The 27,823-nt window shown below is 43.7% G+C and overlaps 2 protein-coding genes across 3 annotated transcripts in view; both read right to left on the bottom strand.

Annotated features, from left to right (window-relative positions):
- The window catches only part of chchd6b (coiled-coil-helix-coiled-coil-helix domain containing 6b), a 61,277-nt gene extending 45,697 nt beyond the window's left edge, over positions 1–15,580 (bottom strand). The window contains exons 1-4 of one of the 2 annotated variants that reach the window (XM_064965613.1): positions 15,322–15,580; positions 14,156–14,252; positions 13,883–13,934; positions 12,891–13,062 (exon numbers count right to left, since the gene is read on the bottom strand). In XM_064965613.1, coding sequence (XP_064821685.1) covers positions 12,891–13,062; positions 13,883–13,934; positions 14,156–14,252; positions 15,322–15,405 — 405 coding nt within the window. In that variant the 5' untranslated portion in view covers positions 15,406–15,580. The remainder of the gene's footprint in view (positions 1–12,890; positions 13,063–13,882; positions 13,935–14,155; positions 14,253–15,321) is intronic. The other variant, XM_064965614.1, reaches the window with a different exon arrangement.
- A 308-nt stretch (positions 15,581–15,888) lies between these two features.
- Positions 15,889–26,642, bottom strand: tpra1 (transmembrane protein, adipocyte asscociated 1). The gene is made up of 11 exons (XM_064965612.1): positions 26,440–26,642; positions 25,572–25,758; positions 24,688–24,820; positions 24,440–24,526; positions 21,468–21,540; positions 20,405–20,484; positions 20,133–20,243; positions 19,650–19,710; positions 19,313–19,415; positions 18,445–18,525; positions 15,889–18,095 (listed from the first exon to the last, which is right to left on the bottom strand). The coding sequence occupies exons 2-11, from the start codon at positions 25,742–25,744 to the stop codon at positions 17,831–17,833; spliced, it is 1,167 nt and encodes a 388-aa protein (XP_064821684.1). The 5' UTR covers positions 25,745–25,758; positions 26,440–26,642; the 3' UTR covers positions 15,889–17,830.
- Between the last annotated feature and the right edge of the window lie 1,181 nt (positions 26,643–27,823).

The following is a 27,823-nucleotide window of genomic DNA, read 5'->3' as shown; positions in this document are numbered from 1 at the left end:
CACAACCCCACCCCCTGCCAAACCGAGAGAGTTTCAACCGTAATCTAAGCGTGGCACAAGCCGTCGCCAACCTGGTGCATCTGGTGACCTAAGGGGCAGTACCATAGCAAACAGATATGCTAGTTAGCTCGAATTCAATATTCCAAATGTAATGGGAACTGAGAGAATGGGAGTCTGTGTGTGTGTGTGTGTGTGTGTGTGTGTGTGTGTGTGTGTGTGTGTGACTGACTGAGCGGACGAGACCTTTGGGTCTCACAAACACACACACCGACTCGCATGGAGAGAAGCGCTTCCTAGGAAATCAATTATGCAAATGAGGAATTATGCAAATAGAACATTTGAATAAAATCTGTGTGTTTGGGGAGGAGGGTTTTGGCGTCGTTTGGTAGTCTGTGTTGGTGTCCAAACTAGCGAGAGAGAGGAGACAGATACAGTGAGAGAGAGGAGACATATACAGATACAGTGAGAGAGAGGACATATACAGATACAGTGAGAGAGAGGACATATACAGATACAGTGAGAGAGAGGAGACATATAGTGGGGCAAAAAGTATTTAGTCAGCCACCAATTGTGAAAGTTCTCCCACTTAAAAAGATGAGAGGCCTGTAATTTTCATCATAGGTACACTTCAACTATGACAGACAAAATAAATGTAAAAAAATCCAGAAAATCACATTGTAGGATTTTTAATGAATTTATTTGAAAATTATGGTGGAAAATAATATTTGGTCACCTACAAACAAGCAAGATTTCTAGCTCTCACAGACCTGTAACAACTTCTTTAAGAGGCTCCTCTGTCCTCCACTCTTTACCTGTATTAATGGCACCTGTTTGAACATGTTATCAGTATAAAGGACACCTGTCCACAACCTCAAACAGTCACACTCCAAACTCCACTATGGCCAAGACCAAAGAGCTGTCAAAGGACACCAGAAACAAAATTGTAGACCTGCACCAGGCTGGGAAGACTGAATCTGCAATAGGTAAGCAGCTTGGTTTGAAGAAATCAACTGTGGGAGCAATTATTAGGAAATGGAAGACATACAAGACCACTGATAATCTCCCTCGATCTGGGGCTCCACGCAAGATCTCACCCCGTGGGATCAAAATGTTACATTGTTACTTTGGTCCCAGCTCTCTGCAGGTCATTCACTAGGTCCCCCCGTGTTGTTCTGGGATTTTTGCTCACCGTTCTTGTGATCATTTTGACCCCACGGGGTGAGTTATTTTGTCTTCTAATTTTGTCTGTCATAGTTGAAGAGTACCTATGATGAAAATTACAGGCCTCTCTCATCTTTTTAAGTGGGAGAACTTGCACAATTGGTGGCTGACAATACTTTTTTGCCCCACTGTATATACAGATAGAGGGAGAAAGTGACAGCGGTAGAGATAAGAGGAAAGAGAGCAAGTGGAAGGAAAGAGATACAATACAATTCCAGTCATACCAGGTAAACTGGTTGTGCCAGTTAGTGTGCATGTTTTGCCCTGTTATTTCCAGCAGTTAATATAATGTAAAGGCTGAAGAATGGGTCTAATTCAGGTCATGGGAATGTCTAAGGGCTGAAAGTAAATCGGGTATAAAAGTGGTTTCTGGGTTTAAATAGTTTGAGTGGTTACCCCCCCCCCCCCCACTCTGAAAATAACAGGTACGAGCTCCAGGTACAGGTACAGTAAGCCAAAAATAAATCTTACTCAAACACATGCACTAAACCCTTCTCTCAGTCTTCTCCTTTTCAGTCTCAAATACACCTTCTCTGAATGGACCAGGCACTGTCCTGATTTGTGCTTCCACGCACACACAGGCGTAAATTAGTTAGTCTATCTGTATGCTCATTAAATGTGTGTACTCTTCACATAGCTCAGGGATGCTAAATGAATTAGCACTTTATCAGCCTGCTCATTCTAAGTACAGACTGGTTGGAATAATATGGAGAACGAGAGGGAGGGAGGGAGGGAGGGAGGGAGGGAGGGAGGGAGGGAGGGAGGGAGGGAGGGAGGGAGGGAGGGAGGGAGGGAGGGAGGGAGGGAGGGAGGGAGGGAGGGAGGGAAAAACACCAGCACACTGCCTTGCAATCTCCACAGACAAACATTGGCAGTAGAATGACCTTACTGAAGAGCTCAGTGACTTACAATGTGGAACCCGTCATAGGATGCCACCTTTCTAACAGTTCATCAAATTTATGGCCTGCTAGAGTTGCCCCCGTCAACTGTAAGTGCTGTTATTGTGAAGTGGAAATGTCTAGGAGCAACAACGGCTCAGCCGTGAAGTGGTAGCCCACACAAGCTCATAGAACGGGACCGCCGAGTGCTGAAGCCCGTGGCACGTAAAAATCTACTGTCCTCGGTGGCAACCTCACTACAGAGTAGTGCCCCTGGAAACAACATCAGCACGATAACTGTTCGTCGGGAGCTTCATGAAATGGGTTTCCATGGCCGAGCAGCCACACACAAGCCTAAGATCACCATGTGCAATGCCAATCGTCAGCTGGGGTGGTGTAAAGCTCGCCGCCATTGGACTCTGGAGCAGTGGAAATTCTTTCTCTGGAGTGAATCACCACGCTTCACCATCTGGCACAAATCTGGGTTTGGCTGATGCCAGGAGAACGCTACGTGCCCGAATGCATGTTGCCAACTGTAAAGTTTGACGGAAGAGGAATAATGGTCTGGGGCTGTTTTTCATGGATCGGGCTCGGCACCTTAGTTCTAGTGAAGGGAGATCTTAACACTACAGCATACAATGACATTCTAGACGATTCTTTGCTTCCAACTTTGTGGCAAAGGTTTGGGACAGGCCCTTTCCTGTTTCAGCTTGACAATGCCCCTGTGCACAATGTGAGGTCCATACAGAAATGGTTTGTCGAGATCGGTGTGGAAGAACTTGACTGGCCTGCACAGAGCCCTGACCTCAACCCCATCAAACACCTTTGGGATTGGAACGCAGACTGCAAACCAGACATAATCGCCTAACATCGGTGTCCGACCTCACTAATGCACATGGCTGAATGGAAGCAAATCCCCGCAGCAATGTTGCAACATCAAGTGGAAAGCCTTCCCAGAAGAGTGGAGGCTGTTAATTGCATGAGGGGGGGAGGACCAACTCCATATTAATACCCATGATTTTTGAATGAGTCGAGCAGGTGTCCACATACTTTTGCTTATGTTGTGTATATTAGAATACAGTTATGACCCAATTGGGACCTAATACTGCTGTATTAAGGGTTGGCCAACCCTTCTCCTGGTGTGCAGGATTGTGCTCCATCCCTACTCTGAATCAGAAATCAAGTTCCTGATGAGTAGAATCAAGTCATGAACAGGAGCAAATACACCGAACCCCATTTTGATTTTAACAATTCAAAAACCTTGTCGTCGTCACACACACTCTCGCTCTCTCTGTCCCCATTTGAACACTATGACCATTATCTCAGAACCGAAATCCACTGGAACACACAGTGGTTGACAATCAAATGAGACCATTCAAAAACGCTCCTCTTCCCACTGGCTCATTACATCTGGCAATCATTTTGATCTGAGCTCACATTATTCCGATTCACACCGACTCACTTGGCCTTTGCGCCGCCAGGGTTACAGCCAGACGGCCCTCTTGCAAGCCACGGCTGGGGATAAAAATCTCCTCAGCCCGTGTGGTCGACACTCGTTGGCAATTGCCAGAGGCTGGAATTGGTAGGGAAGGTGGGGTGTGTGTGTGTGGGGGGGGGGGGGGGGAGCTGAGAGAATGGAGCTTAACGGCTTTAACATGCACAAAAGATGTCAAGTCTGGTGATTACATAGACTGATAAGGGCTGGGTGGATCTGGAGTCTAACGTTGCTTATCTTTCCTCTTCTCCTCGCAGCATAGGTTCCCCTTGGAGAGGAGAGCTTACAGGGGGGTTTGACGGTGTGTGTGTGTGTGTGTGTGTGTGTGTGTGTGTGTGTGTGGAACTCAAATCATGGGACTGCACCCAATAGGTTAATCATGCAATTCCAAATCAAACCCTAGCCCCAGACCTGCAAAGGATTTCACAGGTAATAGGTCAACACAACCAAGCTCTCTCTCCTCCCCTCTCCCATTCCCACTGACAAGCTGCCTTTCTATCCCGCTCAAGCACGGAGCCGTTGCTGAGGGTGCAGCAGTACCCCCTGAATTAAAAAAATACATTTTCAAAATGCATATACAGTACCAGTCAAAAGTTTGGACACACCTACCTTTTTTTTTTTTACTAAACTCAACAACAAAACAGAAACGCCCTCACTGTTCACTGCGTTTATTTTCAGCAAACTTAACATGAGTAAATATTTGTATGAACATAACAAGATTCAACAACTTAGACATACACTGAACAAGTTCCATAGACATGTGACTAACAGAAATGGAATAAATGTGTGTGTGGGGGGGGTCAAAATCAAAAGTAACAGTCAGTATCTGGTGTGGCCTCTAGCTGCATTAAGTACTGCAGTGCATCTCCTCCTCAAGGACTGCACCAGATTTACTAGTTCTTGCTGTGAGATGTTACCCCACTATTCCACCAAGGCACCTGCAAGTTCCCGGATATTTCTGGGGGGAATGGCTCTAGCCCTCACCCTCCGATCCAACAGGTCCCAGACGTGCTCAATGGGATTGAGATCCGGGCTCTTCGCTGGCCATGGCAGAACACTGACATTCCTGTCTTGCAGGAAATCATTCACATAACGAGCAGTATGGCAGGTGGCATTGTCATGCTGGAGGGTCATGTCAGGATGAGCCTGCAGGAAGGGTACCACATGAGGAAGGAGGATGTCTTCCCCGTAACGCACAGCGTTGAGATGTCATTGCAGGCAAACAAGCTCAGTCCGATGATGCTGTGAAACACCGCCCCATACCATGACGGACCCTCCACCTCCAAATCGATCCCGCTCCAGAGTACAGGCCTCGGTGTAACGCTCATTCCTTCGACGATAAATGCGAATCCGACCATCACCCCTGGTGAGACAAAACCTTGACTCGTCAGTGAGGAGCACTTTTTGCCAGTCCTGTCTGGTCCAGCGACGGTGGGTTTGTGCCCATAGGCGACGTTGTTGCCGGTGATGTCTGGTGAGGACCTGCCTTACAACAGGCCTACAAGTCCTCAGTCCAGTCTCTCTCAGCCTATTGCGTACAGTCTGAGCACTGATGGAGGGATTGTGGGTTCCTGGTGTAACTCGGGTAGTTGTTGCCATCCTGTGCCTGGCTCGCAGGTGTGATGTTCGGATGTACCGATCCTGTGCAGGTGTTGTTACATGTGGTCTGCTAGTGCGAGGACGATCAGCTGTCCATCGTGTCTCCCTGTATCGCTGTCTTAGGCGTCTCACAGTTCGGACATTGCAATTTATTGCCCTGGCCACATCTGCAGTCCTCATGCCTCCTTGCAGCATGCCTAAAGCACGGTCACACAGATGAGCAGGGACCCTAGGGATCTTTCTTTTGGTGTTTTTCAGAGTCAGTAGAAAGGCCTCTTTAGTGTCCTAAGTTTTCATAACTGTGCCTTAATTGTAAGCTGTTAGTATCTTAATGACCGTTCCACAGGTGCATGTTCATTAATTGTTTATGGTTCATTGAACAAGCTTGGGAACCTGTGTTTAAACCATTTACAAGGAAGATCTGTGAAATTTGGATTTTTATGAATTATTTTTAAAAGACAGGGTCCTGAAAAAGGGACGTTTTTTTGCGGAGTTTATTTTCTACAATGTTGAATAATAGTGAAGACATCAAAACTCTGAAATAACACATGGAATCATGTAGTTAAAAGTTTCACAAATGAAATTCTTCAAAGTAGCCACCCTATGCCTTGATGACAGCTTTGCACACTCTTGGCATTCTCTCAACCAGCTTCATGAGGTAGTCACCTGGAATGCATTTCAATTAACAGGTGGCCTTGTCAAAAGTTAATTTGTGGAATTTCTTTCCTTCTTAATGTGTGTGAGCCAATCAATTGTGTTATGACAAGAAACGACAGTCCACTATTACTTTAGAACAAGGTCAGTCAATCTGGAAAAAGTCAAGAACTTTGAAAATGCAGTTGCAAAAACCATCAAGCGCTATGATGAAACTGGCTCTCATGAGGACCTCCACAGAAAAGGAAGACCCATAATTACCTCTGCTGCAGAGGATAAGTTCATTCGAGTTACCAGCCTCAGAAATCGCTGCCCATTAAATGCCTCAGAGTTCATATAACAGACATCTCTACATCAACTGTTCAGAGGAGACTGCGTGAATCAGGCCTTCATGGTCGAATTGCTGCACTTCTACTGAAGGACACTACTAAAGGACACTTGTAATAAGAAGATATTTGCTTGGGCCAAGAAACACAAGAAATGGTCTCACAAGAAATCTGGTCTGATGAGGCCAAATTTGAGATTTTTGGTTTCAACCACCGTGTGGGAACTCCTTCAAGACAGTTGGAAAAGCATTCCAGGTGAAGCTGGTTGACAAAATGCCAAGAGTGTGCAAAGCTGTCATCAAGGAAAAATGTGGCTATACTAAAGAATCTCAAATATAAAATAACACTTTTTTGGTTACTACATGATTCCATAAATGTTATTTCATAGTTGTTACAATGTACCATGTGGAAAATAGTGGCTGTAATGGGGATGGGAAGGTGTAGACTGGAGTGAGGACGTAGTCATAAGCGGTCCGTTCCCCAGCCTGCAGCAGCAGGGCGTCTGTGTTAACATGCAGAGCGTGAGCTGCTGATAGATGCCAGCTAGGGTGTGTGTCCGTGTGTGTTTTTCCCAGCCTTGACTTTAATGAATGTTGGGCCTTTCATCATCGTTCTTTTGGACAGTGTCGGAAGCACTGCAGAGTCTCATCTTTCCCAGTCATTTTCTTTCGCGCGCGCGCGCGCGCACGCACACACACACACACACACACACACACACACACACACACACACACACACACACACACACACACACACACACACACACACACACACACACACACACACACACGAGAGGTGGGGGGGTGAATAAAATATTACGTCTGGATCGCATACAGCACGTTGCTGTGCTGGGCACGGATCAATTCTGGTTCGTATCCTAGATATGGGAAATAAGCTCTACTACTGCCATCTAGTGGTGAATATGGGAACGTTTCTGCTTTTTATGAGTCTAAACATAGGAAGACTGCTTAAAAAGGTAGACGTGCCATGAGCAGCACTACAGCTATTGAGATCAGCGAGATGCAAGACCTCGCTCTCACACAGATGCTGGCCTTCTAGGCCTAGTTGCAAATTAAAAGCCATATCTCTGCCCAGTGTCTAATGTTCTTTTGTCCATTTTAATCTTTTATTTTTAATTGGCCAGTGGCTTTTTCATTGCAACTCTGCCTAGAAGGCCAGCATCCCGGAGTCACCTCTACACTGTTGACGTTGAGACTGGTACTTTGCCGGTACTATTTAATGAAGCTGCCAGTTGAGGACTTGTGAGGCGTCCGTTTCTCATACTAGGCACTCAAATGTACTTTTCCTCTTGTTCAGTTGTGCACCGGGGCCTCCCACTCCTCTTTCTATCCTGGTTAGAGACAGTTTTCACTGTTCTGTGAAGGCAGTAATACACAGCGTTGTACGAGATCTTCAGTTTCTAGGCAATTTCTCGCATGGAATAGCCTTCATTTTTCAGAACAAGAATAGGCTGACGAGTTTCAGAAGAAAGTTATTTGCTTCGAGCCATGTTGAGCCTGCAATCGAACCCACAAAAGCTGATGCTCCAGATACTCAACTAGTCGAAAGAAGGCCAGTTTTATTGCTTCTTTAATCAGAACAGTAGTTTTCAGCTGTGCTAACATAATGCAAAAGGGTTTTCTAATGATCAATTAGCCTTTTAAAATGATAAACTTGGATTAGCTAACACAACGTGCCATTGGAACACAGGAGTGACGGTTGCTGACAATGGGCCTCTGTACACCTATGTAAATATTCCATGTAAAAAAAAAAAAAGCATTTTCCAGCTACAATAGTCATTTACAACATTAACAATGTCTAAACTGTATTTCTGATCAATTATGTTATTTAGGGCAATAAAGTTACTTTTCTTTCAAAAACAAGGACATTTCTAAGTGACCCCAAAACTTTTGAACAGTAGTGAATACTTTCATATGGATTCTGGATGGTTGTGTACAGGAATGGTGTGACTTGCACCTCCAAAAACACACACACACACACACACACACACACACACACACACACACACACACACACACACACACACACAGACAGAGAAAAACCATACAGACACCTATAACACAGTTACAGAAAACCTGTCAGCACCAGCTTGCATTTCAAACACTTCATGATTCCAAATTCAATCAACATGTCTTTGATGCAGATGGATATTCCTGTATGTGTGAGCTCGGAATGTATTCCCCCATTCTGGGATGTGTGTGTGTGTGTGTGTGTGTGTGTGTGTGTGTGTGTGTGTGTGTGTGTGTGTGTGTGTGTGTGTGTGGTGTCTGCAAAAGAAGAAGAGTGTATTTGCAGAGAGGGGTGATAGGAACGAAAGCAGGTGCTAATGAAAGAAGAGAGCGGTGGAGGAAACAAGTCTTATGCTAATGTGCTTTGTCATCTATTCTGAAAGTGCACTCCTGAGGTTAGTATAGTTACAATGAGAAGAGACCCTGCTTGGCCTCCTCTTCCCCTCAGTCTCTTCCTTTCTCTCCCTCTCCGAAGTGCACTCCTGAGGTTAGTATAGTTACAATGAGAAGAGACCCTGCTTAGCCTCCTCTTCCCCTCAGTCTCTTCCTTTCTCTCCGAAGTGCACTCCTGAGGTTAGTATAGTTACAATGAGAGGAGACCTGCATTTGAATATAGGAGGACGCTGCTAGAGTAGAATCACACACTTAGGCGATCAGATGAGACTGAAACTTTGAGATACAAAACACGATATACAACTTTATTGTCCATATGTTAGAGCGAACAGAGGAAATATGTATTCTGCTCTGTTCTCAACCTCCCCGCAGAAACCACACATCCCACATACAGGGTCAAGCTGCGCCCCTGGATGGAGAGCAACTTGCGGCAAGAGAGCAATGAGCAGAGGCATATAGTAAAAACAGATATGGAATATAGATCTCACACACACACACACACACACACTTTCACCCTCACACACACTCCCTCTCACCCTCACACACACACTCTTTCACCCTCACACACACTCCAACTTCACACACAATTCAAAACAACAAGTCATTAACACAGTGCAGTTGCGATAGGTGAGGAAAAGGTCAGAAGGATCGGACGTAAACACTTCAGAAATACTCCACGGAGCAAGAGGCACGCTGTCGAAAATCACTCCCCATTACCCATTTAGTCCTATGTGCGTATGTGTATGTTGGGTCTGTATCTGAGAAGAAGCGTGAGAATGTGAGAATACAGAGACAACGAGAGAGGAGAGAAAGAGAGGGACAGCAAAACAGGAGGAGGAATAGCAGTTATGTCAACACTACTATCTCCAGGGCATGATCTCTCTCACTACTGATCAAACTCTGAACACAGCCGTGGCTAAAACAACACCTGGTGTGTCAAACTAGGCGTGCACAGACAGACTCACACACCGAAATATTGCAGTTGTGATCGGTCTGACAGCGGGTTCACACCTGTCAAAAAGCCCCATGGTCAAAAGAAACTAGAAGTGATTTTCTATTCTATCACATCTGTGGTTGAAAAACAATGCAAAGGTTGGTGTTTATCCTCTCCAAACGCACACGGACAAACGCTACCAATTTGTCACTAAAACAAACAAAAAAATGACAAAAATCAAAGGCAATCACGGAGATTCAGGTGACTCATTCCAATAGAACATCATTAAGCTTGGTGGCCAAATCAATGAAAACCCAACCAGATAAATACATTTCAATATTCATAATTGGCCAACTGCGTAAAAAAAAAAGAAAAAAAGCAAGTAAACAAATCAACTGGGAGAGTGGGGAGTAAAAACAGACGACCAGAGTGAGTCGGTGCACTCGAGAACTGTAGTGGACGCTGCATTTAGCTGCTTCTTAAGACATGACTGAGCAATCAAACCCACATGCGTTTGTGCACGTGCTTGTACACAGGCACGCACAAATATCAATTTCCTTCACCTTCATACAATACAGTGTTTTATCAGAAATATGCTTAGTTGGGGTGGGAAATTAATGTCAATTAAGTAGGACTAGTTTACCAGACGAGCAAAATGACTTCAACGCTCACTTTGAGGCAAGCAACACTTAACCATGCATGAGAGGAGCTGTTCCGGACAACTGTGGGATCACGCTCTCCAAAGCCGATGTGAGTAAGACCTTTAAACAGGTTAGCATTCACAAGGCCGCAGGGCCAGACGGACCAGCTGGCAAGTGTCTTTTCAACCTTTCCCTGAACCAGTCTGTAATACCTACTATGTTCAAGTTCCTCGGGTTCCACATCACTAACGATCTATGATGGTCCACACACACCAACACAGTCCTGAAGAGGGCATAACAATGCCCCTTTTCCCCCAGGAGGCTGAAAGGATTTGGCACGGGCCATCAGATCCTCAAAGTTATACAGTTGCACCATCGAGAGCATCTTGACTGGCTGTATCACCGCTTGGTATGGCAACTGCTTGGTATGGCAACTGCTTGGTATGGCAACTGGTTGGCATGGCAACTGCTTGGCATGGCAACTGCTTGGCATGGCAACTGCTTGGCATGGCAACTGCTTGGCATGGCAACTGCTTGGCATGGCAACTGCTTGGCATGGCAACTGCTTGGCATCCGACCACAAGGCACTACAGAGGTTAGTGCGTATGGGCCGGTACATCACTAGGGCTGAGCCCCCTGCTATACAAGACCAGAGGAAGGCCCTAAAAATTGTCAAAAGACTCCAGCCACCTGCCATAGACTGTTCTTTCTGCGACCACCAGAAAATGGTAACGAAGTCTGGAAACAACAGGACAGCTTCTACCCCCAAACCAATAAGACTTCTAAAGAGTTAGTAACAAAATAGCTACCCAGACTTTTTGCACAAACTTTTTTGCTATTGTTTATTATCTATCCTGTTGCACATCGACTCGGTATTGGAACTCTGTGTATATAGCAAAGTTGTCGTTACTCCTTGTGTATTTATTATTACGTGTAATTCATGTTCTTTTTTCTCAATTTTCTTTCTCTCTACATTGTTGGGAAGGGCCGTAAGTAAGCACTTCACTGTAAGTCTAGACATGTTGTTTACAAAGCATTTGACGAATAACATTTAATTGGAGTCTATTGTGGTCAAGGAACAGTAGTTCACAAAGGCCACGCCGTTTCATTTTCTAACCAGCAGAGGGCACTGTACACTAACAGAAAATTCTTATATCAGAGGGCTAATTGCTCATCAAATACCAGCCTAATATTGGCTCTTTAGACCTCGCTGTGCTCATACTCAATACTCATGATGCATTTGTGCAATTTCCCTTGACATGAAAGGTGACATACTTAGGTATTAGACACAATTATAGCATTTCTAGTACAGCAAAGGGCACTAACTCCGATATTACTATGGTACTCACACATATTATTAGGACATACTGATGTCATTCATTTCTATGATAACTGAGTGCTACCTATGTGGAACTGAGTTAGGGAAGAGCTTAAGTTCAATACCAAATAGGCCCCCGAAGTCCTACACCAGGGGTGTCAAACTCATTTCATGGAGTTTTTTTCTCTCCATTTTCTTTCAATTAAGACCTAGACAACCAGGTGAGGGGTGTTCCTTACTAATTAGTGAACTTACTTCGTCAATCAAGTACAAGGGAGGAGCGAAAACCCACAGAAACTCGGCCCCTCCATGGAATGAGTTTGACACGTGCACGACTGTAGAGGTCTTCACGGGTCCAAAAAGTTGGACCTGTTCCGAAATGGACCTGGGACTTTCCCACCCAGACCCGATATACATAAACATAGAGACCCATTCTCAACGGACCCGAGGACAACTAGACCCGTTCCATAGAGACCCGGATGGATCTAGACCCGGTCTGATTAGATATGATTGAGGGAAGCAGCAGAAAAGTTCTTTTATAAGCTACTTTATTAACAGGAGCTGATAAAGCACAAGAGGGAGAGAGGTGCCGCTCCAGCAGGCTGGAGGGAACGAGAGACGGCAACCAACCAAGCCGGCTCGCGCTCTCGTAGACTAATAGCTGCCATAGCTAGTTATTTATCATCAAACGTAGGACCTGTCTCGACTGCCTCAAACCGAGGAGAAGATAGTTAATTAAGTTAGCTAACATTAGCTAGCTAGGCTAGCTGAGGCTGCAGTGCTTTCTAAACCTACAATTACAAATAACAACAACTCAACTAAGTAGCAGCCTGGCTACTTGCTGGCTCTTGGTTGTTGTAGACTGTCCTTCTCCTTTAACTTTTAATTATGTCATTTTAATTCCATCTTCCATTGATTAGATAGCTCCTAACTTATGCCACACACGGAGCGAGGCAATATGACTGCTTTTACGAGTCATGATTAACCAACAACAAGATACAAGCACCACTCTCGTGAAAAGCAAGAGCAGCAGCATAAATTATACCATGTCTCTTTCTCGCTCTCCTGCAGCAGTCGCGTACGGGCAATTCCGGACAAATCAGTTAAAATTACACGTACACGAGACATTATTTGGAATTCTGAATGCGGACTCGCTCGGGTCCCGTCTCGAGTATTCGGGTACAGGTGGATCCGTGAAGACCTCTACCATACACTATATGCACTTGTGGAGAACTAAGAGGAATTGATTTGTATAATATTATGAAATGTCCACCTAGCCTATCAAAAAGGGCAAGGTGAAGCTATTACCATTTTGCTTATACCAATCAAATCCTCTTAGACCTCGACAAGTGCATTGGGATTGGGCCCTAGAGGGCAGCAGAGAGGAGCCCACTGACTCACCAGTTGTTTGGCCTTCATCAGCTCCTCGTGGGTCTTGCCCTTCTCTCGGAGCACGGCAGGGTGCAGGCCGTCGTGAGCCTCTTTCCTCCCCGCTGTGGCTGCTGCTGCTTCTCTTTCCCTCTGGGCCAGTCGAAACAGTTGCTCCTGCACTTGGGCCTGCTCCCTCTCAAACCTACACACGGGACATACGATGAACATGAGACAGACTCAACCTGTAATGTAGGGGTGGCCAACCCTCTGTGTGGGGAGATACTGTGTATGCAGGCTTTTGCTCCAGCCCAGCTCCAAGACACCTGGCAACTAATCGGCTGCTCATCGGGACCTTGATTAGCTGAATCAGGCAGGATAGAGTTGGGCTGGAGCAAAAAACCTGCATACCTAATCAGCCACCAGTGGTTGGCCACCCTTGCTATAGGAAAATGCATGGACTGCAGTTTCATCTTGGCCTTGGCAACAGGCCCATGCCGTCACAAAGGTGGCTCATGAGAAGTCAAACTACACTGAGACGCTAGTTAGCATAGCATTAAGCATGACACAAGACATGAGCCGTTAGCATTCCAACCACATAGTGAGCCATGCTGTTGACATGGCCTACTGCCACCATGCTAGCGGTAAATAAGAGCAACATGAGGTGTCAATAGCTCCCTTAGTCTACAAGTTCCATACATTATATCGCATGAAAAAAGGTATTACGATCAACCTAAGGATATCACAGAGTAAATTTGATGAGTAAATCCCCGGGGGTGCCACAAGACTGGTCCTCCAGGAATGGATTGAGTGACACTTGCACTAAGGTGTCAAATCCTAACTTCAGATAAGACTACACACGCAACAGTCGTCGTGATGTCAGTCAAGACATGATTTATGCAAAGGTTTGAGCAACATACACTGTTGCAATCAGGTGTGCTACTAGACAGGAAGAAAATCCTGCACAGCAAGGAATGGAGTTGGTCCTCAGGTGTAAAGTGTATACTAGTGGCAGTTGAACTCACTTCCTCCGCAGCTCCTCCTGTGCCTCGGCAGCAGTGGGGCCAGGTCTTGGACCTGCAATTACATCCAGCCATTTAAGAACGGTCTTCATAACAGTCCATCATATCCATTTCCCAATTACACGGTAATCACTTCCATATAACGGTCAGCTAACATAGTCCATGATAAAAAAAAATCTCCAAAAATCTCCATTTATGTCCCTGGGACCAAAAGGCCTACTTTATCTCCAAAGTCACAGTTGAGTTGAGCACTTAGGTCGTCGCTCTCTTCCATACCTGGTGCAGGTTTGTGGCTGCCAGGCTGGGGTGGCGGTGGATTGACGCCGTCCGTTCCCTGCGAATCTCGCATCCGCTGCATCAGCTCCCCTGAGAGCTGTGATTTGCGTAATAAATAGGTTACATTGTGCAAAACTGGTCAGACGGACATTCAAAGCTATGGGTGCTTGTACAAAGACCTAAGTGTCAAGTAATATACACAAATAGGCAAATTATTATTTCAAAGTTTAACACTTTCCAGTGTATGTATTTGATTGTAATTACTCCTGAATAGTATATAGGCCAATAACTATAGTAACAGCATTGTTAGATTGCACTTACAGAAGTAGACTAACCCTTACCCTAATGTATAGCAATGAGTAGCCAAAACCTTATGAATTACGACTGTATTACAGAGATATTACTCAGTAATAAGAGCACCATAAGTGTGCCCCAATTCATTGAAACAAGTTTATTTGGGCACACGTATTATATAAATGTAAGAAGATACTGTAAATCCCACTTTGACACTAACTTGCTGCCCGAGACCAAATCAAATTTGTTTTTCATAACTTTATGTAGGGCAACTTCAAACAATTCGCCAATGTCTCCCTTTATAAATGAATGATAACATTGACATATTGCGAGTCTCCCATCGGCCTACATTAACCGTCCATCTGCAGGTGATATGGCAATAAATCTATTTGCTCAAAGCTACACCTGCATTATTATAAGCCATAACCTTAAATATTTGCGATATAAATTGCGTTTGTCAAAAATATATGTGGTCTAATGATATTATTGTAGCAGCCTAGAACGAGTCCAGTAGTTAAATATTCTCTGTAGCCTTCAAAGAACCGCTACATTGTACGGTCAAGTCCAGACAACGACGCATAGCGGACTGGGGGGGAACCGTGACCGAATTCACTTCAGGACACGGGAATACATGACATTACATTAGAATGCGGGTCTGTTACTTGCATTTGCTTTAAAATACACAACTATATCCGTTCTATACTGCGGGATATATTTACTAGAGATACGGTAATGCAACCAAAAGTCACGGACACACTAAATATAGCACATTAGATCTATGTTGCATTTCATTTCTCTGTCGCCATGTCAAATTATTTTTTACTTGGCAATGAAAGTCGCCGTTTTCTAATCAGTCGCTTAACGTCACTTGCCTTAACTCCGTGAATGACTGTGACCTTCTCTTCTTCATCCAGGCCGAATGACACTTTTCTCCTCGTACTTTCACTGCCTCCCATGGTTAATGGTCGGCTTGTATTAACCTGTATTTACAAAAAAACTCTGCACTACACTAGGATATTTTACAAGTCTACGACAATGTGAAAGCAACGGTAGCCGCCACAGCGCGTCGCGGACAAAATACTCACAAGGAAAGGTCACTTTCCAGGACCGCCAGTAATCTCAACGCGTATAGGTGGAGAACATAAATCGGACTCCAATTACATGTTATCTTGTATCATAGGCGACCATAAGGGGGCTGGGAATTGTAGTCCTGTAGTCATCCCCTGTCAACCCAAAAATCAAGTTATCCAAACGTCGTGTAGGCCTATGTTTGTACAATAAATATTATGGTTAGGCAAAACATGTAATGCCATACATTCCACGTCTTGGCCAATTCAAATCACATGAAACACTGCGTGCCATGCATCCCCAAAAAATTGGGAGCAGACGAAACGTTTCAATTTGCAGTACCACAAGAAACCACCAAGGGGAGACATACATGTATCGGAATGAAAAGGAAGCAGGTTTAATCGTCTCATGGAATCCTCAAAACAACATATGAGTTGAATATTCTACAATGATACATTATTAAATACAATTACAAGTTATTCACAGCTTGCTGGCACTGAGTATCCTTACTCTTTTTCAAAGTCCTTTCAATTAAATATTGTATTCAATCTTATGTAGCCTGCCAACACCTGCATTTGAAACCCACACCCCACTAACACCTTATAAATATACTCAATTTTTCCTCAATAATGTTGACCCTCAAATGCAACCGTTCAACATTTCTCTAGAAATATAAGCCTGTGTGAGAGCAAGTTACCGGGTTTCCTTTGTTGATGCAGGTCAAGTATTGGGACGTGCAAGGCAGAAGACTCATAATATACTACTATGGCAATACAAAACACTTGCTTTGTGGTGGCTTACATTTATGAAAAAATAAACGTGTCTCTATATGACATACTGATGCTATATGTCACACGACGAACTCCACTCAAGACAATGTTTCACCATGCCAAATGTACACCATTCCAAGGGGCAATTCTTGTTCGGGGGGGAATGACTATAAGTGACAAAATCACAAGGGGGGCATAAACAATGGGAATTGGTTTCACAGCAAGCCATGTGTTGTGGGGCTACTAAGTTCACAGCAGACAAAGTAGGATTACTGCAAGGAAGTAGTGCTTCATGCAAATTGGTCCAGTTCGCATTGAGCATTATCAGCAAACAGATTTAGTGTTTAAAGTTGCTCTTTCTTTGTGATGAAATCAGGGCTTACATTTTAAAGAGCACGTGAGCAACCTAAGGTGGCCAATTCAATCATTTCATATATTGAAAATGATATTTCAATATTAGTTCATATTTGAGCCATAAAAAAATTATTTGTTTTTCTCCATTTCTTTTCAGTCGAATCCAATGCATCTTGGGATGAATATTTCTTGAAATAAAATAAATAAAGGTCTGGAAAATACATAGCCTAACCACAAGTGCTATTCCTGCCTTCTCTCGTCCTCATTTGACGTGTGGGTTTGGAAATGTTGCTTTACTCATTAGAAACATTTCTTATACCAGGATTGATCAGCTGATGGAACCACCTTTCGACATAAAACCGAGCGGTCACTAAAATAAATAAAACAGACAGTAAATAATAACATAAAATAGGTAGAGATGACTGGTGCGACTCAGCATCCATTTTGATTCTCTCTATGCCCCAGCAGAAAATCACATGAATACCAGATACCTTAATAATGGTCTTTGACAAGGCATACCAAGCTCCTGCAGACTCAAGCCCGAGGTCCTCAATTAATACAATGAGGGTACATGACATTACGTCAAACATCAAAGACTGGGGAAAAGAAGCACTGATTTCAAACATAAAACATTACGAATGACGCAATTTAGAGAAGGGGCCTAGCGTGATAAGGACAGGTCTGGTCTATAGGGAGCAAGGCACGGTGAATTGGTGATTCAATACGACCTGGTTACCAAGTAGTCACAAATCTAACTCAAAGCCACAGTTCGTGGACTTTACCTCACTGAGCTGTAACCCTTCGATGGGAATGTAACGGACATGACCTTTACACTTAACAAAGAACATTTTGCTTCTTAGCTTTGTTGTCCACGCACTCAATTACTGGGGGGATAATACTTGACTGAAGTTGTGGACAAATCCCAGGCAGGTATTGGGAAGAATGTAATGTTTGAGCCAGAATGGAACAGGCAGCAAGAGCCAAAATGAAGGATATGGAGGACAAACAGGAGCTGAAATGGGGGAGCAGCTTCCTCAATGAGGGCCCTCCTCACAGTTTCTCCAGAGAGGGAAAGACAGCCTCTAACCTCCAACCTTCCCCACTACTCTCCACTTAACCAGTCCTACTAGCACTCTCCTACTAGCTTAGCATACATCCCCTAATCTCCCCTTTCCTCTCATCTTTTTCCTTAGGCGTTGATGGCCCTCCAGCGGTCACTGTCGATGCTGTTGATGCTGCCCGCCCCAAAAGGACCAGAGGCCACGTCGTCCAGGTAGGCAGCCATGCCGGTGGCAGTCAGGCCGTCTATCTGAGTGCTGGAGTAGAAGGAGCCTTGCTCCAGCTGCTCCTTGCGGCCCAGACCAGATGTCGAGGTGGGGGGCAGGTGGACGTCTGCCTGGTCGTCCGGCTCGTCCACCTGGCACTTGTAGGAGAAGAGGATCTTGGGCTCTGAGCTAGAGGGGGGGGGGGGGAGAGTTGTGAAAAAAAGAGGGACAAGGAGAGAAAAAGGAGGGACAGGAAGAAAAGGAGACCGAAAAGACAGAAAAGAGATGGTATCATCAGGCAGAAGTAAAATGCAACCAAACATGTCTCATACATTGGGGGAACCTTGCCTGTGTCTTCTGTCCTCGTTTCCTCAATTAACCTCAAAGAGCATTGGAGGACAGGATCCAAGGTCCCTCTTGGACCTCTTCCTCCAATGAGCCTTGAGAGGAATTTAGGGGAAAAAAGGACAGGAAGCAAGGATTTGACATTTAGTAATATTTTCAGACAGCCATAGTCTTTGGCCTTTGACCTACGTACCCGAAGAAGCCTTTGAGGAAGGTGACGTAGATGAGCGGGGCGAACACGGAGAAGTAGAGGAAGGTGGTGACGTCCACGCAGCTGTAACAAATCACAGATACACATAAACCACAGACTAACAGGGAGCTCACCGACCTAGATAAACATCATTAGGCATCAGCAGTGACTTAACGATCTCTATAGCCTAGCACCAGAATGACACAAGGCTTCAAGTTAGACTACACAGAAAACATCAGAACATGGACACTAAAATACAAGCTGCTCAATTTTGAGGGAAAAGCACATTTTTAAAATGGTGCAATGCAGCCATTCTTATCGGAAAAGAAAATAATTACTGCATAACAGTAGCTCATTCATCCCTCTTCCTCTCCCCTGTAACTATTCCCCAGGTCGTTGCTGTAAATGAGAATGTGTTCTCAGTCAACTTACCTGGTTAAATAAATAAATAGTACCTTACTGAGATTGTTTTCAATTAAAATTGTCAAAAGGACACAAAAAAATAGCTTCTTGGAAAAGATACATTTCTAAAGCAGGAATGTTGCTAGGACTGTCTGGGAGTGGTCTGATTGGGGGGGCGGCGACTGGAAATAAACTGTTATTGGCAGAAAGGTTTAGAACTCTCTTATTGTCTTTTAACCAATTTACCACCTGATGATTTTTTTTTTTTTTCCCCCAAACAGCTCTTACACTAAAAGGGAATTATCATAATTTAGACAGTATTATTCCAACCTTAGTGTGGAAATATATATAAATGTTTTTTTCCTTCTTCATGAGGATAAATCATAGATCACAGTGTGATGATTTACTTGAATCTCTGAACAGTTACTTGAATGTCCATCACTTGTTTTCCCACAGTCCAGACACTCACCAGAGCCCCTCTATGATGCCGGCACACAGCAGGGCGCTGCCCAGGCCCTGGACCAGATTGAGCAGGGACAGGACGGCAGCATACACATAGAAACTCTTCTTAGCTGTGGAGGTAGGAGGCCCAAGAAGGGGTGTGAGTCAACTTTGCTGCTAACACAAGGCCACTCTCCAGCTAATCATAAAACATCAGGGAGAATAAAAAAATAAAAAAAAATAAAAAAACACAAAAAACAGCACCGTGGAACTCAACGGTTGGTATATTAGTAAATGACCCTGAAAAAAAGCCCTGTGCCATCTGTTGATAGTTTTCTGGGTGAACAAATGTCCCAATAACTCACATGGTAGGGATATCCTCTCCCTCACCGGGGTTTTGGGAAGGATGACAATCAGAGAGTACACCTGAAAGCGCAAGTAACCGTGTTAAAAGGGGTACTTCGGGAGGCCCTTCATCAACTTCCCCAGAGTCAGATGAACACCATTTTCATGATTCTGTGTCCAGTATGAAGGAAGTTAGAGGTAGGGTTGCGAGTCAATGCTAACTAGCATAAGCACAATGACATGTGGGTATGTGCTAGCATGCAGAAACACATGGGTGAAATTGGTGCCTTCTTGCATTACAAATAACAGGACAGCAAAATTAGAGGACCAAACGGGTGGCAAAGACATCCAATTCTAACAATTCTCAAAACAGAAGTGATTGAAAACCCCTCTCTATTCATGTTATAAGTACAATTCCAGACAGTAGAAATATACACAATTACATTATTCTGAAAAATAACGTTGACAGCCCTCATTTGCTCTGTTAAACATTGGCAGCTCACCAGGAAGAAGAAACAGGAGCTGGCCAACCAGAAGTGGCGTCCCCCGTGGCCGTAGATATTGAAATCCTCGGCGGAAAGGTGCTTGTCAGGGTACAGGATCTCCAGGGTGCCCTGAGGAAGAAACATCAAATGGTCAACACACAGGGTTCCATTAACCAGTCATTTATTTGTTTTGTCATTTGTAAACACTTCTTATTACAGAGTTTTGGGGTTATGATCTTGTGTAAGTTTGAGAGTTGTGGGGCTGCCATGCGAGTGGTCTCCAGTCTTACCTGTGTGATGGAGTAACCCAGTGCCAGTACAGCAGTGATCGCCAGCACACGCTTTATACTGGACTTGCTCTCCAGGTGGCCTGTCAACAGAAGAAACACATCAGCGGGCATTCTTCAATTCCCCAGAGCAAAAGTGGCCCAAAACTTCTAGAACGTAAGCAAGGGGTTACGTCAACTACGATACTGCCATAAAATGAAGAAGAAAACATTTGAATATGCAGTACAGTAATAATGATGCTCTGTCAGATTTATACTGTTTGAGTCCACAGCAAGCTTAGCTGAATTCCTCCCCCTCTAAGAATACCATAACTATAAACAACTTGTATATGCACTACCGCGTATACAGACAGTGCATGACTATATATGACTGTGTGTGCGTGCAACTATAGTCTCATCATTGGTGACTAAGTCATTCCAAGTGTTCGTCTTACAACAGAAGTGAGACGAGCCCAGAGGGAGATGTCGTAGTTCTAGGTTTGTAGTATTACACATTGTCATTTACGCTGCACTTTTAGTATATTGCCCTTACACACATTAGCCATGTACTTCCGCATATTGTCCCAATAAAACAAACTATACTTTGTATTCAGCGTGTACTTTGTAGCTTTGGTTTTAATTTCATGTGTATAGTTAGCCTGGATGCCAGTATGTTTGCGCTATCATGTCAGCTCCTTGTCATTCATTGTGTTTCCAAACAAGGAGTTAACAATGATAGCACCCACAGATCTGGAACCAGGCTACTGTAAAATAACTTTGGAGTTGAAATGACGTTTTATTTTCATGTTAAAATCACCAGTTGGCAACCCATCCCTTACTGGACTCATTGACACAAACAAGCATTACAATGATTCATAGGGATAATTCACAGTAATAATTATTCCGGTGTTCTGTGCAAAGTGCACCGCATAAAGAATTGCAGAAAAGATTACCCAAGAAATAATAACAATAAACCTAGGGCAGTAAAAACATTTCTATTATTATTAGTATAATAATACAGAAAAAGGAAACATTGAAAGAGAGTTTTATGAATGAAATGTATTGCGGCGGTCATGAGAAGACATACCAAAAGCCAGTCCCAAGATAATCACACTGAGCTCAATGGCTAGCAGAAAGAAGCGGGTGATCTCCCACAGCACCTAAAGGAGAGACATTAAAAATGAGTCCACCTCAATATAGTCTCAAGAAGCCTCCTCTCCTAATCACCTTTCCTTCATCTCTGCATTTATCTGGGGGTCTGTGGGAGCAGAAACACAGATACAATCTGATACACAATTAACATGAAAGAACACAAAAATGTACTAATTAATAGGCTGGGAGCACTGCTTTCAGATCAGCTTCCTCTAACAAAATTCTGACCTTCTGAGGATCACATGTCTGTTGAAATCAGTGTACACGAAGGGAAAAGAAATATCTTCATGTTATCACTAATAAAGTCACAGCATTTCTTAATACTTCATGCTCCCAACTGCTAATGACCAATTGGTCAAATAAATGTTCATTGTGTAGATAATAAACTTCAGTTAGTGCTAAATACTGCTGCTAGAATCCTGACTAGAACCAAAAAAATTTATCATATTACTCCAGTGCTTGCCTCCATACACAGGCTTCCTGTCAAGGCAAGGGCTGATTTCAAGGTTTTACTGCTAACCTACAAAGCATTACATGGGCTTGCTCCTACCCATCTCTCCGATTTGGTCCTGCCGTACATACCTACACGTACGCTACGGTCACAAGACGCAGGCCTCCTAATTGTCCCCAGAATTTCTAAGCAAACAGATGGAGGCAGGGCTTTCTCCTATAGAGCTCCATTTTTATGGAATGGTCTGCCTACCCATGTGAGAGACGCAGACTCAGTCTCAGCCTTAAAGTCTTCACTGAAGACTCATCTCTTCAGTGGGTCATATGATTGAGTGTAGTCTGGCCCAGGAGTGTGAAGGTGAACGGAAAGGCTCTGGAGCAACAAACCGCCCTTGCTATCTCTGCCTGGCTGGTTCCCCCTCTTTCCACTGGGATTCTCTGCCTTTAACCCTATTACAGGGCCTGAGTCACTGGCTTACTGGTGCTCTTTCATGCTGTCCCGATGAGGGGTGCGTCACATGAGTGGGTTGAGTCACTGATGTGATCGTCCTGTCTAGGTTATTATTATTATCGACTATGAAAAGCAAACTGACATTTACTCCTGAGATGCTGACTTGCTGCACCCTCGACAACTACTGTGATTATTATTATTTGACCATGCTGGTCAAATATGAACATTTGAACATCTTGGCCATGTTCTGTTATAATCTCCACCCGGCACAGCCAGAAGAGGACTGGCCACCCCTCATAGCCTGGTTCCTCTCTAGGTTTGGCCTTTCTCTGGAGTTTTTCCTAGCCAACGTGCTTTAACACCTGCATTGCTTGCTGTTTGGGGTTTTAGGCTGGGTTTCTGTACAGCACTTTGAGATATCAGCAGATGTACTTTTAGAACACAAGTGAAATTTCATCACCCAAATGGAAAGTCATCGGAATCGTCCCAAACGTCACCCCATGACCTATATCAGCGGTATTCAAAGTCGAGGTCGCGACGGGAACTGCAGTGGGGTGGCCATATATGTCAAATGTTTTCATGTAAAATGTATTCATTGGTTACTTTTAATTTTGATAAGAGATGAAAATGCAATAAATTGAAGGTTATTTGTGGGTGTAAAAATCTCAAATTAACCAATTTTAAGGTTGTGTCATTTGATTTGGTGTTGAGTCATGAGAAGTCTTGGGTGAAAAATGTGGTTACCATAAATTCTGGTGAGTGTGTGTGTGTGTGTGTGGGGGGGGGGTCCCCAATGAAAACATTTAAATACCACTGCCCTATACACAGTGTACAAAACATTAAGAACCCTTTCCTAATATTAAGCTGCACCCCCAACCTTTTGCCTTCAGAAGAGCCTCAATTCATCAGGGCATGGACTCTACAAGGTGTTAAAGCGTTCCACAGGGATGCTGGCCCATGTTGACACCAATGCTTCCCACAGTTGTGTCAAGTTGGCTGGATGTCCTTTGGGTGGTGGACCATTCTTGATACACATGTGACTGTTGAGCGTGAAAAACCCAGCAGCGTTACAGTTCTTGACACAAACCAGTGCACCTGGCACCTTCTACCATACCCCATTCAAGGGTACTTACATTTTTTTTGTCTTGCCCATTCACCCTCTGAATGGAACAAATACACAAGCCATGCCTCAATTGTCTCAAGGCTTAAAAATCCTTATTTAACCTCCCCTTCATCTACACTGATTGAAGTGGATTTAACAAGTGACATCAATAAGGGATCGCAGCTTTCACCTGGTCAGTATATGTCATGGGAAGAGCAGGTGTTGTTAATGTTTCCTCCTTTTGACCAGAGCCATATGGATCCTGGTCAAAAGTAGTGCACCATATAGAGAATAGGGTGCCGTTTAGGACGCAGAGGAGTGAATCTCAATGGTTTCCAGGGTGGATTAAAAAGCCATTTATAGCTGTATGTGGCTCCAAATTCAAATCGATAGTATCAATGACTGACACTCTCACCACTACAGCTATTTTGAGGGTAACACTTTGAGAAGCACCTGTATGTAAATTACTTTATTTACATGCTTCCATGCATTTACACTGTCATAAGGAGTCTTGTGCGCTTACGAATGCTGAAAATTAGTCTTTTGATCTACCAGAAAAGGGAAAAAATAGTTTTACAAGATGACTCTCTCAGAAAGAAAGAAGCACTCAGATGTTTGTCCTGATAGTTTCAGAAATCAATGTTTTGAGATGATAAACTTGTTAAGTCTCCTGGGTTTATATGTTTTTCTGGATTCCCAAGTCGCTCAGAGAACACATTTACATTTTTTACAGAAGCTAACTTCCTTCTGTGTGTGGCATTACAAATCCAAAGCCTTTATGCATCTTCAAGGGCTGTGGCAAGAAGCCTCGAGTTGTTATGAATTATTACAGCAAGTCTGTAACATGCTACAAGTGTAGGTGGTTCCGAGTGTCACCAATTGTGCCCTGCCATAGTAGCCTTACCTTGTCAATGATGGTGGCAGCACTGGATGCACTAACGGTCATGGACACTATGGCACGGGTGATTCCCACCGCTGCCACCACAAACACCTGGAAGGACATAGGTCAGACATCCATTAAAAGAGCCGGCAAGCAGGATCTCACTGGATTGTTATTATGGAAATGTATGCATTCAATTTCTAACAAGTCAACTTTCTACGTGTACATCTCGCTGTCCTATTTCCAAAGCTTGAATATAAGAGGTTGCCTACCAGTATGTAGAAGGTGATGAAGATGGGGCTGGAGGTGAGCCGGATCTTGGCCCTGGCTGAGGGCAGTTTCCACATCAGGAACATGAAGAAAGCCACATTGGGAATGAGGAGTACGAGGTCCCAAAACCGAACTCTAAGGAGTGAGAGTTAAAAATATATACATGTTATTTTACCAGGTAAGTTGACTTAGAACACATTCTCATTTACAGCAACGACCTGGGGAATAGTTACAGGGTAAATGAGGGGGATGAAAGAGCCAATTGGAAGCTGGGGTTGAAGGTATGAGGACCACAGTGGTAATTCAGCCAGGACACTGGGGATAGCACCCCTACTCTTACAATAAGTGCCACAGGATCTTTAATGAGTCAGGACACCCACTTAACGTCCCATCAGAAAGACAGCACCCTACACAGGGCAATGTCCCCAATTACTGCCCTGTGGCAGTGGGATATTTTTTTTTAGGCCAGAGGAAAGAGTGCCTCCTACTGGCCCTCAAACACCACTTCCAGCAGCATCTGGTCTCCCATCCTGGGACTGACCAGGATCATCTTTGCTTAGCGTCAGTGGGATGCAGGGTGGTATGCTGCTGGCCTGCACGGTTGTATGCGAGAGACATTGAGAAACATTGACAAAAAAATCATGAAAACGTGAAACTCAACCCTCGTTTTAGACCAATCCAAACCACTGTTACCTGCTGTATATAGCCATTAGTTCAAAAGAGGTAGTGTTATTCTTGTTACGCTACACCAGTCGTCATAACCACACTAAACACAGAACTGAACAGATCCAGCAATTTGAATGACACAAAGTGTTTCAAAACGTAGAATTGAGATAATGCAAGACGTTCAAAAGATGCACAGCAAACACAGTCCTATCTGGCTTACCTCGACTCGCCAATGTCCTCGTATAGGACCTGGAGACATCTGTGAGGCTTGGTGATGTTGGCCTCAAACTCTGGTTGCCAGGTTGGAATTGCTGATGTGTTCTCCACATAAGTTGGGAATATGCTGCCATTGTATTGTGCAAACCTCACCACTGCAGTCACGGTGTCAAGCATAATGCACTCAAGGCCTAGGGGCAAATGTTATAACTTCAGTAATGTGGATGTTACCAAGTAAACAATACATAATAGTTATTCCAGCTCAGTACACAGCTGTTTGCTTATTTCCCAACATTGGTAACTATGAGCTAACGTTAGCTAGAGAAAAAAAGCGGGGTACTAGCTCGAGTCTGTGCACTTTATACTTTCAAGACAAACGAGATCAAACCATTAACATTGGTTATATTCAGGTCGGAAAGTTCGAACTCTAGAAGATACCGTGTTTCCGACTTGATATTCCGAAATGAATGACATTTCAAAACGATATATTTTGTTTTTGTGAGTTCCCAGTTGTTTTGAACGCGGCATCTGTCTGTTCAAACATCTTCCACGTCAGGTAAGTTTAACGTTACGTAACCGTGACAGTGTCACGCAGCTTGTGTACAACAAAAATCAGGCCAGTTAGCTAACGTTAGCTTCCAGCTAGCTGCAATAACGTTATAGAATATATAGATAGTCGATGCTATGTAAGTGCCATGGCTGAGTGGCTCACATGTTGAATATCAAAACAAACATCACCGTGCCAGGGCAAGGCTGGCAGGGTGATGTAGTTAACAAGCCAGCATTGCAACGTTTCGACAGCTTGACAACAAACATAATGTTAGATAGCTACGGGTTAGCTAGCTCTAGCTAACAATGATCTTTAAGGTTACCGTTTCAGTAGTCTCGAATTCAAGGGCAAGTTGTATATTCTTCGGCACTTTTCACGGACAATACTTTTGGTGCAAGCAACATAACTAGCTAACCTATCATACTGTTGTCTACTGTTTAATTAATAATTTATCCAAACTAGCTAGTCACCTGACAAACCGGATTTTAATTTCGATATCAATCTTTGCGCATGTGCATCAGAGGGAGGTATGACGATATCCGTCTGCTACAGTTCAGGGATGGGGTAAACACTGGGCTAATTCGACATTGCAGACGACAGTGAAAGAGACTGCCGACTGACTGATCTGAAAGTCACCTTACATCACAAATAACGATATCAATTACTTGTAGGTCAGACAGTCACGATACATCACGGTTTTGATGATCTCGAACACGGCCACTCATGTCACTGCATTTAGATACTGATGTGAGTTTTTCCAAGCATGTTAGGAAGGAGACTGAGATTAAGGTTAGGAAAATGCTTCTGACCTGCTACGAAAAATACGTTATATCGAAGTGCCCTAAAAAAAAGTGTGTTCTGTTTGGGATGGTGGTATACAAACGTGAAAATCAAATGGCTTTAGTATTACAAAAAATACTTCTGCAAATAAATATAGCAATTAATAGTAGTTATAACTAATGTTCCAAATCAAATGTATTGGTCACATACACGTGTTTAGCAGATGTTATTGCGGTGTAGCGAAATGCTTGTGCTTCTAGCTCTGACAGTGCAGTAATATCTAACAATAATATCTAACAGTTCCACAACATATACCCCCAAAACACGTAAATCTAAGTAAGGAATGGATTAAGAAAATATACATATATGTCAGAGCGGCATTGGGCTAAAATACAGTGGCATAGCATAGAATACAGTATTTACACACAATTAAAGTGACTAACATACCGTAGAATAGTATAGAGTACAGTTAATACATGTGAGATGAGTAATGCAAGATGCAGAGCCATTATTAAAGTGTCTAGTGATCCATTTCTAAAAGTGGCAAGTGATTCCTAATCTATGTCTATAGGCAGCGACCTCTGATGTGCTAGTGATGGCTGTTTAGCAGTCTGATGGCCTTGATAGGTATGTCATGATAGTTATTTGAAGTATCAGCTTCAATAACCACATCATATGTTATAACAATCTGTCAGTCGATGAGTCGATGATGTATCACGTAAACATTGGTTGATGCATGCAACATCTGAACAGGGGAACTTGACCTGCGTTTGCTGAAAACAGGATTCCCCATTAAAGTGAATTGCTTCCAATACACCAGATATATGTCCTTGAACCGATGATTTTAAAATCGCACACAGAAGAAGTTATAAGGTTATTTTAGTTGCTAACGCAGCCGGAAGTACCCCCAGCCTTCAACTTGAGTT

The sequence above is a fragment of the Oncorhynchus masou genome, chromosome 5, assembly GCF_036934945.1.
Source record: "Oncorhynchus masou masou isolate Uvic2021 chromosome 5, UVic_Omas_1.1, whole genome shotgun sequence".
NCBI lineage: Eukaryota > Metazoa > Chordata > Actinopteri > Salmoniformes > Salmonidae > Oncorhynchus > Oncorhynchus masou.
The sequence above is the reverse complement of the archived record's forward strand: the minus strand, read 5'-3'. Positions and strand labels throughout refer to the sequence as shown.

Coding starts and splice junctions, on each gene's coding strand:
- tpra1 (XM_064965612.1), bottom strand. CDS start 25,744: ATGCTTGACACCGTGACTGCAGTGGTGAGGTTTGCACAATACAATGGC. Junction 19,416..19,649: donor GGAGAGGATATCCCTACCAT/GTGAGTTATTGG, acceptor CTACCTCCACAG/CTAAGAAGAGTTTCTATGTG. Junction 18,526..19,312: donor GGCATCATAGAGGGGCTCTG/GTGAGTGTCTGG, acceptor GATTTGTTACAG/CTGCGTGGACGTCACCACCT.